At 47.1% G+C, this 12217-nt stretch overlaps 4 protein-coding genes across 4 annotated transcripts; all 4 read right to left on the bottom strand.

Moving 5' to 3' along the window:
- Positions 1 to 337: 337 nt before the first annotated feature.
- On the bottom strand, positions 338 to 2689 carry CTRU02_214234 (uncharacterized protein; the record flags this gene model as incomplete). The annotated part of the gene is made up of 4 exons (XM_036729547.1): positions 338 to 673; positions 721 to 1031; positions 1077 to 1234; positions 1287 to 2689. 4 exons carry the CDS (start codon positions 2687 to 2689, stop codon positions 338 to 340), a joined length of 2208 nt encoding a protein of 735 aa, XP_036578718.1.
- Positions 2690 to 4359: 1670 nt separating this feature from the next.
- CTRU02_214233 (heterokaryon incompatibility protein) lies at positions 4360 to 6303 on the bottom strand (the record flags this gene model as incomplete). Its single annotated transcript, XM_036729546.1, has 2 exons — positions 4360 to 4444; positions 4547 to 6303. The coding sequence occupies 2 exons, from the start codon at positions 6301 to 6303 to the stop codon at positions 4360 to 4362; spliced, it is 1842 nt and encodes a 613-aa protein (XP_036578717.1).
- Positions 6304 to 7056: 753 nt separating this feature from the next.
- Positions 7057 to 8716, bottom strand: CTRU02_214232 (MFS quinate transporter; the record flags this gene model as incomplete). The annotated part of the gene is made up of 2 exons (XM_036729545.1): positions 7057 to 8531; positions 8590 to 8716. 2 exons carry the CDS (start codon positions 8714 to 8716, stop codon positions 7057 to 7059), a joined length of 1602 nt encoding a protein of 533 aa, XP_036578716.1.
- Positions 8717 to 10072: 1356 nt separating this feature from the next.
- CTRU02_214231 (acylthioesterase ii) lies at positions 10073 to 11044 on the bottom strand (the record flags this gene model as incomplete). Its single annotated transcript, XM_036729544.1, has 1 exon — positions 10073 to 11044. One exon carries the CDS (start codon positions 11042 to 11044, stop codon positions 10073 to 10075), a length of 972 nt encoding a protein of 323 aa, XP_036578715.1.
- Between the last annotated feature and the right edge of the window lie 1173 nt (positions 11045 to 12217).

The raw sequence follows: 12217 nt of genomic DNA, 5'->3' as shown, positions 1-12217 counted from the left end.
GATAACAGGCCACCGCCAAGATGGGTTAGATGCAAGTTGATCAATGTTCATGCCAAAGACACTCTGTACATATATTCAGTTACTTATATCTCGAAGAAAGTAATAGGACTATTCATCATACCGCGACAAACATGAGTGGAAGGAAGATAAACTGTCAAACAAACTGTTAGCAGGCGATGTCCGATTCAGCGGCGTCAAGGAGGCGTTTACAGTTATCCAACTTAGACGTTTCATACTCTTGTTAGTTGATCTTGCCATTTGGGCTTCCGCGATTGATGTGAGATTGAATTCCTTTCGTAGTTAGTTCATCTGTACTAGCCACCAGAGAGTGGCTGTTTCATACCAGTTGAATGAGGTTTTGAGAAGTCTCTTTCAACATGGGAAGTTTCACGTGTTTCAATATCCTCAGATCATCTATTCTGTTCGAAAAGTTGTCCATGTCCTTCATTTCTGGGGTTTCCACTCGCTCGACTAGTCTTTCGCCTGCATCTTCCGATACAGCCCGGTTCATCTCGTGAAGTAAACTTAAGCTTCGTAGCCGTTGGTCAAAATCAACCAAATCCAAGATTTGCTTCTCGAAAGTCTTTTCTATCTCATCCCACAGTAGGGAATCATTTAGCAAGCTGCGGATCAGTTTGGAATTCAACCCTTCTGACTTGAGTAATTTGATACGCTATATCATGTAAGCGATGAAGCATTTATGACTAGAATTTTACCTACCATGTTTGACAAACGTTCTTCTGCTCGCTGGAAGGTTCCTTTCCATATGTCTTCTAGTTCTTCAACCAGCGGAAGTAAGAGCGCCGAGGCATAGGGTGGCACTTGCGCATATTCGGACGTGCTGAAGAATGCCTTAGACTCTAGAATATTCCCGTGTTTTGAAGTGTCTTCGCTCATAGTCATAATCCAAAGAATCCCGTGGGTTTTCCGGAGCTCGTCAAAGTCCCACAGAGCATCGGTATCAGACCAGATAGAGTCTTCAAGTGAAGGTAACGCAATAGAAATGCTAGTAAAACGGCACTCAACAAAATCTTAAGATTGTTAGTAGGCAGGCGTTCCTAAGTGCAAGCACTTACAGTGTTCTTTAAGGAACCCAGACAAGGTTTTTTTGTTCACAAAAACCCCAGAATGAGACTTCCATTCCCATCCTACGTATGCGGAAAATACCTTCTCCCACCATCGACAATAAAACCCAGTATCCGGCGAAGATATTAGATTTCCATCCGCAAGAAGACTGATGAGACATGTCAGTAGCCAAAGAGGTTGGTTTAAGCAAGTTAACATACAAAATTCGTTTGGAATCTACATCAGTGACCATAAAATCATTGGAGACTGCCGTCATCCTACCATTTCCAAAGCTGAGTGGATAATTTCTGCTTTGGATAGCCTTCTCTGGTACGTTCTTGATGACTGGAGACGGATTGTACCATAATTCTAGATGGTTAGTAGAGCCCCGTAAACATGATCTCCACTCAGATGCTTTGATTGACATCAGGCAGTCTCTGCTTTCTGGAAGAAGCTCATCTATAGTCTTAGAGTCTCGTTGCTGGATAGCAAGTTGAAGGGGGTAGAGCCCATCAAAATCCCGTATGTTCGCACGGGCATGGTTCTTGATAAGGGTTTTCACAATGTCGGTGGCCTTTCTGGTTGTTGCGGCATGGAGGGAAGTTCCATACTGGCCTCCTTCGGCGTTGACATCTGCTCCGGCTTCAAGAAGCTTGTTCACAACTTTCAAATTGCTCATCCATGATCCTGTGGCGGCCTGAAGAGCATTTCCATAATGACCACCTTCGGCGTTGATTTCTGCCCCGGTTTCGAGAAGCGTGTTCACAATTTCTAAACCGCCAGCATATGCTGCAGCCTGAAGAGCATTCCCATAATGGCCTCCTTCGGCGTTGACATCTGCCCCGGTTTCGAGGATCTTGTTCACAACTTCTAAACTCCGAGAATACGCAGCGGCCTGTAGGGCATTTTCACACTCGCCTCCTCCAGCGTTCACATCTGCCCCAGCTTCGAGAAGCTTTTCCACAACTTGTAAGTCGCCGCTCCATGCTGCAGCCTGAAAGGCACTTCCAAATCTACCCCCTTGAGCTTTGATATCTGCCCCGGCTTCAAGAAGCCTTTCCACAACTTCAAAATCACCTTGCACTGCAGCAGCCTGAAGGGCATTTCCGTACTGGCCTCCTTTAGCGTTGACATTTGCCCCGGCTTCGAGAAGTTTGTCCACAACCTTTGAGTCGATGGATAATGCTGTAGCAGCTAGAAGGGCATTTCCATACTGGCCTCCTTCAGCGTTGACGTCTGCCCCGGCTTCGAGAAGCCTTTCCAGAGCTTCAAAACTGCCCATCAGTGCTGCGGCCTGGAGCGCATTTCCATAATGGCCCCCTTTAGCGTTGACATCTGCCCCAGCGTCGAGAAGCATATTAATGACTTCTAAGCTGTTGGCATATGCCGCAGCCTGAAGAGCGTTTCCATAATGTCCTCCTTCAGCGTTGACATCTGCTCTTGCTTTGAGAAGTCGTCTCACAACTTTTACGTTTCGTTCTGCTGCGGCAGCCTGAAGAGCGTTTCCATAAAAGCTTTCTTGAGGATTGAAATCTTCACCGTATTTGAAAAATTTCTTTGCTTTTTCCAAGTAACCTTCATGAGCAACATGGACAGAATCATACGATACGATGGAGGAGGCCATAGCGTCATACACCGGAGGAAATAATTCGGAGAACTCAAAGGTTTTACTTGGTAGCGCAGATGCTGTTAGGTACCTGTCTTTTTTCTGCGAGTTTTGGTAAGGAAACAATCAAACAAATTTAGATCTTCTTGCCGTACCTTTGTCCAAGGACCCTTAAGTGTTCGTTTGGCGTTAACTGTTGATAGATGGTTGAAATTAAACCCCTGTTAAGGCCTGCTCTCGATTCGAAAGATGAAAGTTGTGGACGGAAGAAAGACATCTTTCGCAGGAAGGAAAGTCTGACACCTTGATTACAGTATATTGTAGCACCAACCAGTATGCGCCACGGTTCTAGCCTGATGCAAGACCCACACCGGTGAGGATGCAGTGTTGTCACATGGCTGGTCGTGTTAACAGTCCCTATCCAAGATTGAAACGTCAAATTTCTATCTTAGTTCTCCAAAAAGCGGTGTCTCAGATGGCGCAAGCATTCTCCTCATCACCCACAGGCGCTATCGAGCTCTACATTACCTTCTAGGCCCAACCACCGCCACTGACACGGTCGTCACCAGAGCGGCCCGGGACGTAGAGTACTATGTACCTAGTGGAAGATGGCTCATTGGCTATTGGAAGCTGGCCAAGATCGACTTGATTGGAACACCCATTGTACATAGCATGATCCGTAAGAGGGAAGAAGAAAAGCTTCCAAAATCTGGCCTCATATGCATTGGAGCCCAGTCTTCGGTTTCAGCTGCATTGCATGCAATGTTCTTGTTTGGCCAATACAGATTTACGCCATTAACCACCATTGCACCTTATGCATCTTGTACTCGTAAAATTACAGAATTGCAAAACTTGTGCCAATGTGGGTTTGCTGGGCTCTAGAATAATTGGGTCATACGAAACCTTTTAGAAGCGCGCGCGAAAGGGGCACGTCAGCGAGAGCAATGCACAATAACAGCGCGCAACCTACCCTTGCACCACGTTGAGTTTGTGTGGCACGGCGGGGTTTTAAACTTATGCTGCGAGAATGTTGGGCTAATTCTGGTAGTATGTGTCTTGTGGTCATGCTGTCCGCTTGCTTTTGCCGCTGGCGTAGTATCTTGGCCTTGGCTTTCTGCCCTGCCTTTGCTTCTCCGACAGACACATGATTGGTGAAAGGAACTTGGCTTAATATGCCATCTTTGAGCCTATAATTTATATATGAGGTAGCTTCGAATGCTCCTATCAAAAGATGAAACGTGCACAGCAATAGTTGTACTTGGGAAAAGGACTATTAATTGATCCAAGAAGTCTTTGCTAGCACTTGAGTGGTTACTTTCCTATTCATAGACAATGACTACGATGTTAATATCCCATTTTTTTGGCGCGTAGTTCTAGTCGTACAAATCGCACAGCTATGTCAAACCAAAATCTCTGCAGTGAGGGTCTTTTCCACACACCCATATATGCAAGGTGCACTCAAAATAAGAACGGCTAACACCTGAAGTTCGCTGATGCTGGTTCGTCAAGCCAAGATCGACGATACATTCCCAATATGCTTGAAATTCATTTGCAGCCTATCGAAACACCGCATGAAAGTATATACGCCATTCCATATAAAGATTGTTACTGCCCTTCTAAAGCTGCTCATCTTTGAGATCCACCAGTGGCGTTGTAGGCTTTTAAAGGCATCGCACTGCAGTTTTCCACTACTCGATGCGGAATGTCTGATAGGAGTACTCCCCTAGCGTGGCGGCTTTGGTAATTTCGCCATCCATGACTCCATGGAGATAACTACAAGACTGGTTAGCTATAGTGATACATGGGGGGAAAAGATGTGAGAAGCAGAACTTGAAATCAGCTTTTCCGTCTTTCTCAAAGCTTCTATACACTTACCCTTCTCCAACGTAAATCCACCGACCGTTTTCTGTTGCTCGAAGACCATAGATTACATCTCCTCCTTTCAAAGTGCAAACTGTATCTCCAGGCTGTAAAGATGGGTGCCCAAGCCCAAAGTAACCTTTACTGGTGATGAAGAATCTCCGATTCTGTTGTTCAAGGAGTCTTAGTTGTCGAGCGTCAGGCTTTTTCGGATCTTCCCATGTTAACAAAAGGTTTTCCATGCCCTCATGCGACTCCAATTCTGACAACAATTCCAAGTCCTGGGCCTTGAGACGTTGCGCCCCGAGTGCGCCCCCCTGTTGTAAGTCTGTCAACACTGTTCTCCAGAAAGCATCAACTTGAGGCTCTCCCGTCGAGTAGTTTTTATCCGACAATGGGATCATTTTTCGCCATTCCATAAGAACTTCTCGCATCTTCTCTTTCCATGGATTTCCAACAAAGCCATGAGCTGGGTCGAGTGGGTTCCATCCTGGAGCTGTCTTGCCTATTTCAAGAACAACATCAATTGATATTCCTTCAACAACGAGGATCGAGTCGTCTTCTTCCGTCGTAATTACCCTGTGATCTTCCCCTGTAATTAGGGAGTTTTTCATAATGAAGTTTCCTTTACTCCAGATGCTCTTCGATAGTGAAGCGAGATCGTTGCTACCTGATGTGGAATGTATCTCGAAGTCAGGAACCCAAGAAGGTAGCATTGGGTTTCTCTTGAAAGAAAACTCCGAGAGGAGCCCCAAGGGGCTTAGATTTTTTGTTTCCCGAAGCACGGCAGCAAACCCCTTGCGGTAGACCTTCTCAACTGCCCAGCCATACTCAAGTGCCAAGCCTGATGACTGGTCAACGAGACCAAGAAGACCAATGATCTTATCCCTAGGATCTGAAGCAGCTCGATTCCACGAGGCTTCTAGCGCCACTAGCAGGGGGATCTTGCCATCTTTGGCTACCATCCTCCCAAGTCTTCCCACCCATATTGCAGTTTTCCAGGGGATTGACGCATCAATGGGATGCCCGCTCCAGTGTCCGTAATTTAGTGATAGGTAAATGAACCATGCGAAATTCCAGAAGCAAGAAAGTGGTAATGACTTCTGTCCACACCAGCACGTAACGTAACGACACAAGACGCTTTCTTGCAGGGTCCACATTCTCCTCCACCAAGGTTTTTCCAGGAGCTGAAGGGCGTCGTGAAGATTGGGAGACAATACACCTTGTCGAAGGCCCTCGATGAAAGGTCCAAAAAGACTCCAGTAAGTCTCAACTTTCGCACTCTCTGAATCATGTACGCCCCATCCGTCGGTTGATATGTTCTCAAATGATTTAAGAAATTCAATACCGCGATCCGTCGCGGCAGAAGACCTTCCAAGCCAGACATTGACGCGCTTGGCGCCGGCGTAAATTTTGTTCATCTGCCGGACCTGGCAATTTCTTTCGTGAACGCTGCCTTGATTGATACAAATAGCATCTACCCAGAGCCTTTTGGGCTCAAAGTCGCTCCTCAGTGCTATTAAAGCATTGTACAGCCCTTCACGGATTATGAATGGCTTGTCATTTATCAAGATGGTTTTCTGGGTCTTTACGTCCCCCCACACATACGATAGAGCTTCATAAGAGCCAGCGCGGGACATTTCCTGAGCTTGTAGGTGACATATCAGAGGATTTGTTGGTTGATCTGATGGTTCTAGCGTGAGCAATCGATACCACGCTGTCGCTGGGAGATCGTCCCCGTAATGCGGGGCATTTTGTGCCGTGTATTCCATCTCACTTCTCACTTTAACAGCGCTGGTTTTGTTGTGCAGAGGGATATGTAGGTAGGGAGGCCACCAACGGCGATGGGGAATAGGCAGACCATTTCTTATGTAATTTTGATAGGTCTGTCGCCGGTGGCTTATCTTCGCTTCTCTTGGTGTCCAATCAACATCACCTGACGTGAGATGAATGGCCGGAGGATTTTCGGTACAAAAGAACCAGAGCATGTCCCTAAAATGCTGAAATCCCACAGGGCCTATTAACGATAGGCTGCATACATCACGACAAGGCCCCGGCGCTTAGGCTTGGAACTTACCTAGCCTTCTTGATACAGTTTAGGCAGTAGCGGGCTTTTTATACATTTCACGACAAGAAAGAAACACCAATGAAGCGTGCAGCAAGTGCATCTGCATGCGTTTGCCAAGTTAAAATTTGTCTTGGGCTTCTCTTTTGGCGAGGAAGATGGTTGGCAGGCTCGCTAATGACATTAAGTAGCAAGCATTGGGATTCTCATGGTTGGTTAGAGTTGACGTCTCTGTATTCTTAGGTGGTACTATTTTAGCTTCATTCACAGGGGTGGTTTTCTTGTATGAGCAGTCATAGCATTCAATGTGACACATGCTAGAGCTCCCGGAATAACAATCACGTTCGCTTCATTCTCTGTTTCTGTTCTATTTAGCTATCTAGCACAGCACTCAATTGCCTTGGTCGTGAAACTTCTTAAGAATTTTAGTATATCCGAAGAGAGGCTGTTTCAAATCCAACTATTCTTTTTCGATGTGGGATACTGCTTCCTTATCAGACGAAAGCCGGCTTGTGCCGCCATATTCCTCCTCGCCCTTAAGAGTGGGTGCTTGACGCATTCTGTACATAGGACGCTCAAAGATGGCGTCCATTTCATCAAGACTCAGCCCACTAGTCTCCGGGATGAAGAAGAGAGTGTAGATGAAAGCGAGAATGCACCAGCCAACGAAAAACAGAAAAGCGCCCCATATGTCCATGCTGCTGAGAATGCTGGGAGTTGCCTTTGTAATGGCGAAGTAGAACAGCCAGTGGAAGCCCTGTGATAGAGCACCGCCAAACGATCGAATACGGTTAGGCCACAGCTCAGCTCCAAAAAGGTACGGCAGGGTATATAGCCCAACAGCCCATCCCAGAGCATGAATGTAGATGATGCCGATTGCAGCATCCGAAGCCCCCTGGGGCACAGAGTCTGGATCTTTGGTAAAGTACCTGAGATATCCGCTCAGATACGCATGGCAGGCCGCCTGGATACTGATTCCTATCATGAGGGACTTTCGCCTCCCAAGTACATCCACAAAGACTAGAGAAGCTACCAGACAGCAGATCATCTTTGCAACAGCGTATAGGCCCGAGGAGTAAACTTTGACGCCTGCGCCTTGAACGCCAATATAACCGAATATTGTTGGTAAGTAATTTGTAACCGAGTTGGCGCCAGAGAACTGCGCGAGAATATAGGCGACAATTGTCAGCTGTATCCGGCGGAGGTTTGATGGAATAAGGAAAGTTTCCTTCATGATGGACCAATAACCCTGATCGGCGAATTGCTGGTTCTCGTCGTCTAGGTGAGCTTCGATGGAAGCATATTCATCTTCGAGGTATGGATGGTCGACTGATAACCCACGCAGAACGACAAGCGCTTTGAGAGCTTCTTCTCTGTTTCCCCGGATAGCAAGCCATCGGGGTGATTCGACCGCAAAGAAGGACAAGCCAATGGCAATTGCCGGTACAAAGGTTTGAAAAAACCATGGAATCTGGTACTGAAGACTGCGGCCAGGATAGATGTTGGTACTGCATCCAAAAACGGTGAATATTCCCAGGGCCTGGCCTCCCAGCATACACACGTTGAACCATAAAGTCATTAGGCCACGAATGCTCTTCGGAGCCATCTCAGCAATGGCCATAGGTCCGACTACCGTGCAAGCCCCGATTCCCAGCCCGGCAATAATGCGCCCAATGTATAGGACGCCATGGTTCCCGTAAGAGAAGCAGGATATCAAGGATCCAGCGGCGTATATGACCTGGTAAAGTCTCATGGACCAGATTCGGCCAATCTTGTCGTTCAGGAAAAAGGAAAGGAATGCTCCGACTCCAGCACCGATGTTTACAAACGAAACAAGGTTGGAGATTGTCGTTTTACTGTTTGGGCCGTCGAGATGGTACGCATGCCGAAACGATTCGAGTTCCGTTACGGAAGCTGCTGCTCCTTCATCCCACCCTAAGAGACTTTGAGTTAGTTATGATCGGTTGGTCAAGGGGCTTGCTAAGTATGTAACCTTTCGGGCATCCAGATAGAGCGAATGCGGTGACAGTGACAAACAGGTGCCAGTTGAAGATACCGGCTGGCATTGATCTCACGCCATTGACATATTTTGCGAGAGAAGACTTCTTCAAGGCTTCCATTATGACAGAGGAATAAAGAACAAGAATTTCCTGATAGCTGGTTACAGACAATCGAAACTGGCCAACCCGGAGGAGTCTGTTATAAACGACCAAGTCATCCACCTAATGGGGTCTCACTCTACCCCAATTTCCCCAGATTCACAGATCCATACTACCCCGCAAGACCATAATTCATTCTAGTTACCCCAGCTCCTTGTCTGTCGGGATTGTGCCGATGACAGGACGCCACGCCACCTACCATCGGTAAGAACCGATAGACATGGCTTGACAGGAACATGTCTATCCGTAGAACAGAAGAGCTCTCTCACATGATCTGATAAATCGTTCGACTGTGGGTTTCTGTTGTGAGCATTTCTATAGCTCTGCCTTGTTTTCACACACGGAAAAGCGGCAGAGCCCCCAGTACTACACCGGCATGACCTTGGTCACTCAGAACAAGTATCGTACTATCGGTCGTTGCCGATGAGGTAAGATGATAAGCATAATGACTGGGACATTTTTATCAGTTTTGATAAGTCAAAGAAATGTAGTGTATTACATGTATCTGCGCAATTCACACAGTCAAAGTTGGAACAATCAACGCCAACCCATGTCGGCATCCAATTTGCTTTTCTTGTTTGAATCCGAGGTGGCAGCAAGGATCTGTGGAAGTAAACACAACCACATAACTCTCATGAGGTATCTCAACGCAAAGTGCTGTGCTCTTTTCCATGATTTTTGAAGTGAATCAATCTTGTAACACAAGTAGATAGCCGCTGTCCCGGAAGAAACCTTTACGAACACATTTAATAGGCTCTTTAGCTGCTATTTGAGATGCCATATTTGACATCTAATTGTCAGGCTCCCACGCTGGTTGGATGGGTGAGGTACTGGACATTCCTCGTCAGAACTGTCGGACCTATCCGATGGAGATAATACCTCAGATAAGTATATACAAGACATCGAGAATGTTTACGCTTACTCTGAATACCATTGTAAAAGAATACAATCTGAAGCTTTTAATCATCAGATTACCTGATGGCGTGCAATGTTTTGAAGGCACCACTCATGCTCGAGTATTACCATGTCATCGAATTGCCAAACTAGCAACTAGAGAAGTCGGCGTAAAGCCCAAAGCTTTCGACCCCGACGATTCCAAACCCTTTCATCTTGATCCCTGAGAAGTGATTCATAAGTTTAGATGGTGGTGAATTCTGTCTTATTTATTCTAACTTGTCGCTATCTATGTCTACAATAAGTGTATTCCAATGATTACAGCCCGCAAATCCCTTCATCCATTTCTATATATCTTCAAAGATCTCACATGAAATTCAATGTAAGATAAACCACACTGCGGATGGTAGCATTTGCACCGCCTTAGAGGGCCGCCTTAACAGTAGCTTCCAGTGGCCGCATAATGGACTGCTGCGTCATGTTCGCAACCAGATTGCCGTCACGATCCCAGAACCGTGCCTCAGTGTAAGTTCGGCCGTCGCTTCCCGCAACCGTCTTCAGCTCTCTCAGATGCCACTTATCCAGGTCCAAATCCCCGGTGAAGAACCGCAAAGCGAAATCAAGGCTTGAACAGGCCGCGGTATCGGTGAGGAACATTTGGCTGTGGGTGAGGGGGATGAATGCCAGTGCCCCGTCCAAAAGGAAACCGAGACCGGCGAATCGGTCTTTCAGCCGAGGTAAGGGGTGCCGGCAGCGGACCCAGTCGGCGGACGTCTTGGATGTGAGAGGCAGACCGTCCTGGGGAGTTTTTGCTTTCCTGGCCATGCCGTGGAGGTTGTTTGTCGCAACGCCTTCGGGCGTCGCACGAGTCTCAAAGAAAATGCTGTTGAAGCCGAATGTCGCCAGGTAAGCCTTGCCCATCTCCTCCGTCGCAACTCCTCTCCGGACTAGTTCCGCGGTGCCCTGATGAATATCGAGACATTTCTCCGGCGGCGAGTATGTCATCGACGGCGGAGGCGAGTATACCAACATGGAAGCCGGCTCCTTTACTTGAAAGTCGGCCAGCATGATCATGCATGGGCGCGACTGTCCGTCATCCTGGTCTTGGCTTATCTCAACCAGCCTCGTGGCAAAGGTTCTGGTATCGCGGATTTTGCGGACCGAGAACTTCAACTTGCGGTCGGTCAAGGCCGGACCAAGATAGGTCCCGGTGACTGAATAGAGAAGGTATTTTGATGGCACTGAATCGTATGCTGCCGAAATGCCGCAGCCCATGGCGCACCCTCCGTAGGCAATGTTCCGCGCGTTCCCCATCCGGGCGGGCTTGACGCGACTGACGTACTGCTCGGGGCCCAGCTGGTCCACCGAGACTTGCTCTTCCAACGTGGTGGCCATGGTGGAGATGGCTTGCGGGATTGGTTGGTCGAAGCGCTTTCTCTGTCCAGAAACTTTCTTTTTTTCCCCGATATGATGCAACTTTAAAAAGTTATGTATCACTTGATGATCAGTAATCTGGCTGGTTCGGCTTGAGTCTTCTTCGGCAATTTCCTCCCTTAGTTGGCCTCTGTTGGAATCAGGTGCTAAGACAAGCGTGGACAGCCGAGGTAAAAAAACGCTGGAACATAAATGTGGGGTAAGGCTGTGTCGCAGTAGCGGTTAAGCGCGCTGTTAAGTGAGGGCGTTGGAACAGTGTAAGCTCAATGGCAGATGCATACGAAAGACAACCCGTTTAGTTACTCAATATTCATAGCATAAAGGCTTAGTCTACCTGACCAAAACGCAATAATCAAAATTGGATTGTCCGATTGTTGGGTCAGGATGAGACGAACCACTCAATACCAGCAGGCTGCAATCACATGTGACTTTAAAGGTCTATAAATAGGATTCTGCACGACTAGTACCAAAACGGCCGGGCCAAGATCGCCCAAAAATATTGGTGTCAGGAGCTTCAGTAACCACAGGGGTCTCCTCTTAAGGCTCTTAAGAGAGAAGTTTAGCCTATTTCTACTGACTGCTAACGCCTACAATTAAGTATATAAGTAGAAGTCTTAGTCTTAGATCATACTATATGTCACATAACCTATAGAACTACTATTCTCAATAGTAACTCTGCGTAACAAGTGGGAAGCAACATATAGCTCAGCTTTACATTTAAATGTAAGGGGTCATTACTATGATTAGGGTGTACAGGTGAACTTGTCCATACCTAGTTATACACCCTTGTATTGTTTCAAGCATTTCATATCAACTTTGCCACCAGCACAGCCACCCCGACCGAGAGGTAACCCCGACTTAGATAGTCCGAAGTAAAGACGACAAGGGTTTAGAAATGCTTCTAGTGAGCTTCTGTAAAGGGTCATAACCCGCCTACAGGCTTGCAGCAGCAGCCTCACACCAGCCTCCAGCAATTGTAAAAACAGAGGTGCTACACAACTTGAGCTAATCGCAAAAGAAAACGTACCAACAAGCTGCTCACTTGTTGTTTGGCTGCACTTATATAGGGAAAAGGCGTAGGCACAGCCTTATGCCACATCAACCGTGGCATAGCCCGTAACATATAAAGCCTCT

The sequence above is a fragment of the Colletotrichum truncatum genome, assembly GCF_014235925.2.
Source record: "Colletotrichum truncatum strain CMES1059 chromosome Unknown Contig_0010, whole genome shotgun sequence".
NCBI lineage: Eukaryota > Fungi > Ascomycota > Sordariomycetes > Glomerellales > Glomerellaceae > Colletotrichum > Colletotrichum truncatum.
This window is presented reverse-complemented; position numbering and strand designations above follow the sequence as displayed.